General features: G+C 36.1%; 2 protein-coding genes across 2 annotated transcripts; both read right to left on the reverse strand.

Moving 5' to 3' along the window:
• Positions 1-613: 613 nt before the first annotated feature.
• Positions 614-1,072, reverse strand: LOC136070210 (uncharacterized). The gene has a single exon (XM_065779829.1). It carries the CDS (start codon positions 1,070-1,072, stop codon positions 614-616), a length of 459 nt encoding a protein of 152 aa, XP_065635901.1.
• A 282-nt stretch (positions 1,073-1,354) lies between these two features.
• Positions 1,355-2,332, reverse strand: LOC136070211 (uncharacterized). The gene is made up of 2 exons (XM_065779831.1): positions 2,088-2,332; positions 1,355-1,949 (listed from the first exon to the last, which is right to left on the reverse strand). Exons 1-2 carry the CDS (start codon positions 2,330-2,332, stop codon positions 1,355-1,357), a joined length of 840 nt encoding a protein of 279 aa, XP_065635903.1.
• Positions 2,333-5,422: the final 3,090 nt, after the last annotated feature.

The raw sequence follows: 5,422 nt of genomic DNA on the forward strand, positions 1-5,422 counted from the left end.
GCTGATCAATTTTTGGCATAGGGAATGGATCCTTAGGACAAGCCTTACTTAAGTTAGTAAAGTCTACACATACTCTCCATTTCCCATTCTTCTTCTTCACCACCACAGTGTTTGCTAGCCACTCAGGATAAAAAGCTTCTTTAATAGCTCCAGCTTGTTTGAGTTTTGTTACTTCTTCTCTTACTGCATCAGCGTACTCCTTAGATAGACGCCGATGAGGTTGCTTTTTAGGTGTGATCAATGGGTTGACTTTCAGATGGTGACAAATGAATTTTGGATCCACCCCTGAGGCCTCGTAAGCGTTCCAGGCAAATACATCAAGGTTTCTTTTAAGGAACTCTATTAGCTCCTTCTTTTCCTGCAGAGGCATCTGATATCCAACTTGAAAGAACTTTTCGAGATTGTCTCCAATAACAACTTTTATTAAATCTTTGCATCTAGTGCCCTCGTCTGTATCTTCGGCAGGCGGTACCCAATGTTTTAACTACTATAAACCCCTTTCAGCCTTGGCCGAGGACTCAGTTTCAGGTTTATGCTGGATGGCAGCCACTAAGCATTGTCTGGCTGCGGACTGATCTCCCCAAATTTCACAAACCTGCCCTTCGGATGGATATTAAACTTTCTGCTGCAAAGTAGAGGAAACAGCCCCTAGCGTCTGAAGCCAAAGTCTGGCTACAATTGCCGTATAGGGGGAATACACATCTATAACAATAAAATCCACCTCCACTACCTCTGAGCCAGTTTGTATGGGTAATTGTATTTGGCCCTTCAGGGTGACGGCTCTTCCTTCAAAGCTAACTAGGGGAGAATTGTATGGTGTTAAGTCATCAGGTTTTAGGTTCAGCCCCTTGTAAAGATCAGGGTACATTATCTCTACCGCACTACCCTGGTCCACCATTACCCTCTTCACATCATACCCTCCAATTCTGAGGGTGATTACCAAAGCGTCATCATGGGGTTGGATGGTTCCAATCTTGTCTTCATCCGAGAACCCTAAAACCGGTTGAGTATCCAGTCTAGCTCTCTTCGGACCTTGGCCAAAGTCCCCTGCGAGTAACCGGGCTACTAACATAACCTCGGATGGTCAGGATCCTGTTCTCCCTGGTGCAGTGAGGATGACATTAATAGTTCCCAATAGAGGCTTTGAAAAGTCATCTCTTCGCAGCTCTGAGTTCATCTGACTTTCTCGGCCACTAGAGTGGTGCAAGAGGTGTCTCAATTTACCTTCGCGGACTAGTTGGTCCAAATAATCCCACAGGCTTCTGCAATCCTCTGTGGTATACCCATGGTCTTGGTAGTACTGGCAATAGAGATTATGATTACGTTTCTCAGGGTTTCCCACCATCTTATTAGGTCACTTAAAGAATGGTTCATTCTTAATCTTTTCCAAAACTTGGTGTACTGGCTCTTTGAATACAGTTTTAACTACTTGAAGATTTGTTGATCCTGATTGCCCAGCAAAATCTCTCCGTGGTTTGTTGTTATTGTAACGGTTCAACCTGAAATCCCTCCTCTCTTGGGGGATAACCTTATCCTTTTCCTTCCTTTGCTGTTGATCTTCTTCAACTCTTTTATATTTTTCGATACGGTCCATGAGCTGACACATGTTAGTAACTGGCTTACCAGTTAAGGACTTCCTTAAACCATGGTCAGTGGGGAGGCCGAGCTTAAACGTGCTAAGGGTCATTCCATCAAAATTGCCCTTCATATCATTAAACATCTCCCAGTACCTATCTGAATACGTTTTCAAGGTCTCACCCTCTTGCATGCTCAAGGATAACAGTGAAGATAGGGGCCTAGCCACTCTTCGGCATATGACAAAACGGGAACCAAATGCTTGAGTGAGCTCTCTGAAGGAATCGATGGAGTTTGCTTCTAGGCTGTCAAACCATCTCTTTGCAACCGGTCTAAGACTGGAGGAGAAAGCCTTGCACATCAGAGTTTCATCTCTGGAGTAAACAGTCATCCTTTGATTAAAATGACTCACATGTTCCATCGGGTTCGTTTTACAATTATAGATGGTGAATGTCGGTTAGTTAAAATGCCAAGGAAGTCTCACTTCTTCAATCCTGCGTGTAAAAGGTGACCTAGAGATTTGATTCAAAGCCTTGCTCATAGCATTGTTCCCTACGCCTCCACGTAATGGGATTCTAGGTTGCCTCTTGCGATGATGCTCTTCTTCATAGGAAAAGGATTCACTAATTGGTGTTCGAGATCTCTGCTTATAAGTAACGTCTTGTTCGTCATCGGAATCTTCATCAGAATGTGAAGAAATCTGCTTCCTCTTTGCATGGCGTAACTCCCTTTTTAGCCTTTCAATTTCTAGTTGCATATTCTGGTTCTTCTCTGCATAAGACACGTGACTTCCACCATGTGGCTGGTTTCGATCAGTATGCGTAGTATGCACACTACCTTCACGATCTTATCTCTGCTTCAAATTGAGAAAAGGGTCTACGTGTTGGGATGTCCTAGATTCTGTTGGTTGTTGCCCTGGTTCAGCCATTATCAACTGTTGCTTCCACTTTCGCTCAAGCTCTCCCCATAGACGGCGCCAATTGTAGGGTCAGGATTTGTAACCCAAACCCAAAACAATGAATTTGTAGAGAGTGGGTGAAAGAGCTGGATTAGTTATGAATTTAGTAACTGTTAACTATAATAACCGAGAATTAACCAACATAAAAACACACTTAAAAGCTAAACAAAATGATGATCGAAGAGGAATATTATTGATTGAATAGTGAATACAATTCTTAGAACTACAGTAAAATCTTTCTTACTTTCTTCTTATCTTTTTTTCGATCCCTCATTATCAGAGGCCTCTTCCTTTTATATAGCATCCTTCCCCATCATCTCCATCGTCTACTTGTTCTTCATCTACGTATCCACTTGAGTATATGTCACGTCAAGTACCTTCTTTACCTCTCCGTGAGTAATGGTAGCTGAGATTACACTGTTCAGGGGTCTTCTCCACATAAATGTGGCCAGGAAAGTTGCTGCAGTACATTAAACACGATGGTAGCAGATTTTTCTTTTAGATATTTCTTCGTTCTTATCATCTCTAAACATGCCCAAAACTTATCCTTCTTATTGAAGTCGTTAGGAAGATCACTCAAACTTTCCAGATATTTGCTTGGTCAAGACTTTTTGTATCCGAGGAGAATGAACTATTTGGACCACTGGTGCTCTCTTCGGACTATATTCCTTGTCCATTTCCAGGTATATCTCTTTCACATGGATTCCTTCTCAACCACTTTCTTCTCTTCGGACACACAGTAATCTTCAAGTAGGGCCCTAAGCCTAATATATAAGGTTGGGTTTTTACCCCCCACAATAACTATAATAAAAAAGATGGAAATACTAAACCAAAATTTAAAAATTTAAAAAAAAAAAAATCAATGGATTTGATGACTTCCACTTACAGAAAAAATAACTAATAATATATAATTTGCCAATTGATTTGTCCTTACACAATAAAAATTTTAATGGGTTTCCACTTACATAATAATTTTTAATTCCTCTGAAGAAGAAAAAATAAAATAAAATAAAACGTGCGTGCGTGCACAAAGAGAATGAATTTAGGAGCGAAAAAAAAAAAAAAAAAATACTAACAACAATTTTTTCCAAAACAAAAGAATCTATAAAAGTATCCAATCACAAACAGATTAGAGGGAGAGCATACTCATGTCACTCATCAAATAAAAGGAAAAAAAAAAATTGAAATTGGATCAGCTTTGAGGGTGATGGGTTATTGGTAAGTGGTTGCGACAATTTTTTTTTTTTTTTTGGGTTATGTTGTGAATGATCCTTGTTAGGAGAATTGTTTTACATCACCTTCGTCTTGGAGGCGTAAATCAATTTACATCAATATAAAAAGAGGTTAATCTAATAAAAAAATCTAACTTGATCTAATCGCAGTTGAGCCTATCAAAATAGTATATTTAAATATTATACTCAATTATAATATATAATATTCCGTGAAACAATTTTTTTTTTTTCAATTTATGAATATTGTAACAAATTATTAGTTGACTGGATTATACTTTTTATTTATAAAACTTAATAAAAACGATCAATTATATTTGGAAATTCTTCATGTGCAAAGCATGTGCTCTATTACTAGTAATTATAAAGTGAAAATTTTCCGGATAATGCTTTTTTTTTCCCCCCTTTTTTTGAGAAGTAGATTCTTTTTTCTTTTCTTTTCTTTTTTTCTTTTTTTTTTTCTGCTTTTTTGGTTGGGAAGGTGTATCTTGTTTAAGATTCTTTGAACAGAATAATCTACAAATATTTATAGTTTTTCCCTCTGCATATGCACTAATAACTAGGGAAAATTTTCAATTAAATAGGGTAATTATACATTTAACCCACATATTTTCTTTAGTCAAGTTTGATTTGTTAAAATTTTGATTTAAAAAGTTGATACCAAATATTTATGATGTTTCTAATTCATGACTCATGAGTTTAATGTATTTATATTGCAGTGAAGTTACCATTGCGATTTCTAAGCATGTGATTTACACAGAGAGGATTGGGTTTAATGCGTCATGTGCACTAGACCCAATATGATGTGGACATATGGTAAGTATTGGACAAATGAGCATATTATATCGAGTCCATTGCACAAGCCACCTGGCCCAAACCGTGTTCCATTTATACATGCAAATTTGAAGAATTTGAGATTAAAAGAATATTAAAGATTTTTTATTTATTTATAGAAACTGAATATTAAAGAATTTGATCCTCTCATAAATGAATAAAACTATAACTTTTTAAACCATATGTTAACAAATCAAAAACCACCGCAAACTCTTGGCTTGATGGGCACTCTACAAGTATAAGTGCTTATGGGGTGCAAGGGGTAAAGGCCGCGATTCAAGTCTTCAAAAGAGAACTTCAAACACATATCATTTATATTAGGCTAGAGTATAATTTCTATCTTGTATAAAAATTAAAAAAAAATAATAATCAAATTGGGCATAGCACTATAGCTAAGTAAAGTGTAATTATATTCAATTATTAGGGATTTAATAAACTTAGGCCTGTAGTTTGGTTATGTTTTTATGACAGTAAATAGTTATTCCTAATGAATAGCTATTTTTAAAATGAGGAATAACTATTTATTTCTAAAATTATTGTAATAGCTATTCCTTAATCCTTAGTGATTGAAATAATTTCTAACATTAATATATTTCCAAATAAACAAATTTTCCATATTCATGTATCAATTATGGAAATAAAAAATTATAAAAAAATAACTCATTTCTCTCTCAAATTTAAAAAATATTAATTTCTATGAAATATAATTATATGAGTAAGATATTTCCTAAAATAGATCTTAAGTTTTATTTCAATATTACAACTCACAATCAAGCTTATAAATAGGTTTAGTTATTCCATTACAACACTTCTTATTCCTAGTAAT

Source organism: Quercus suber, unplaced genomic scaffold (genome assembly GCF_002906115.3).
Source record: "Quercus suber isolate HL8 unplaced genomic scaffold, Cork oak 2.0 scaffold_218, whole genome shotgun sequence".
Taxonomy (NCBI): Eukaryota; Viridiplantae; Streptophyta; class Magnoliopsida; order Fagales; family Fagaceae; genus Quercus; species Quercus suber.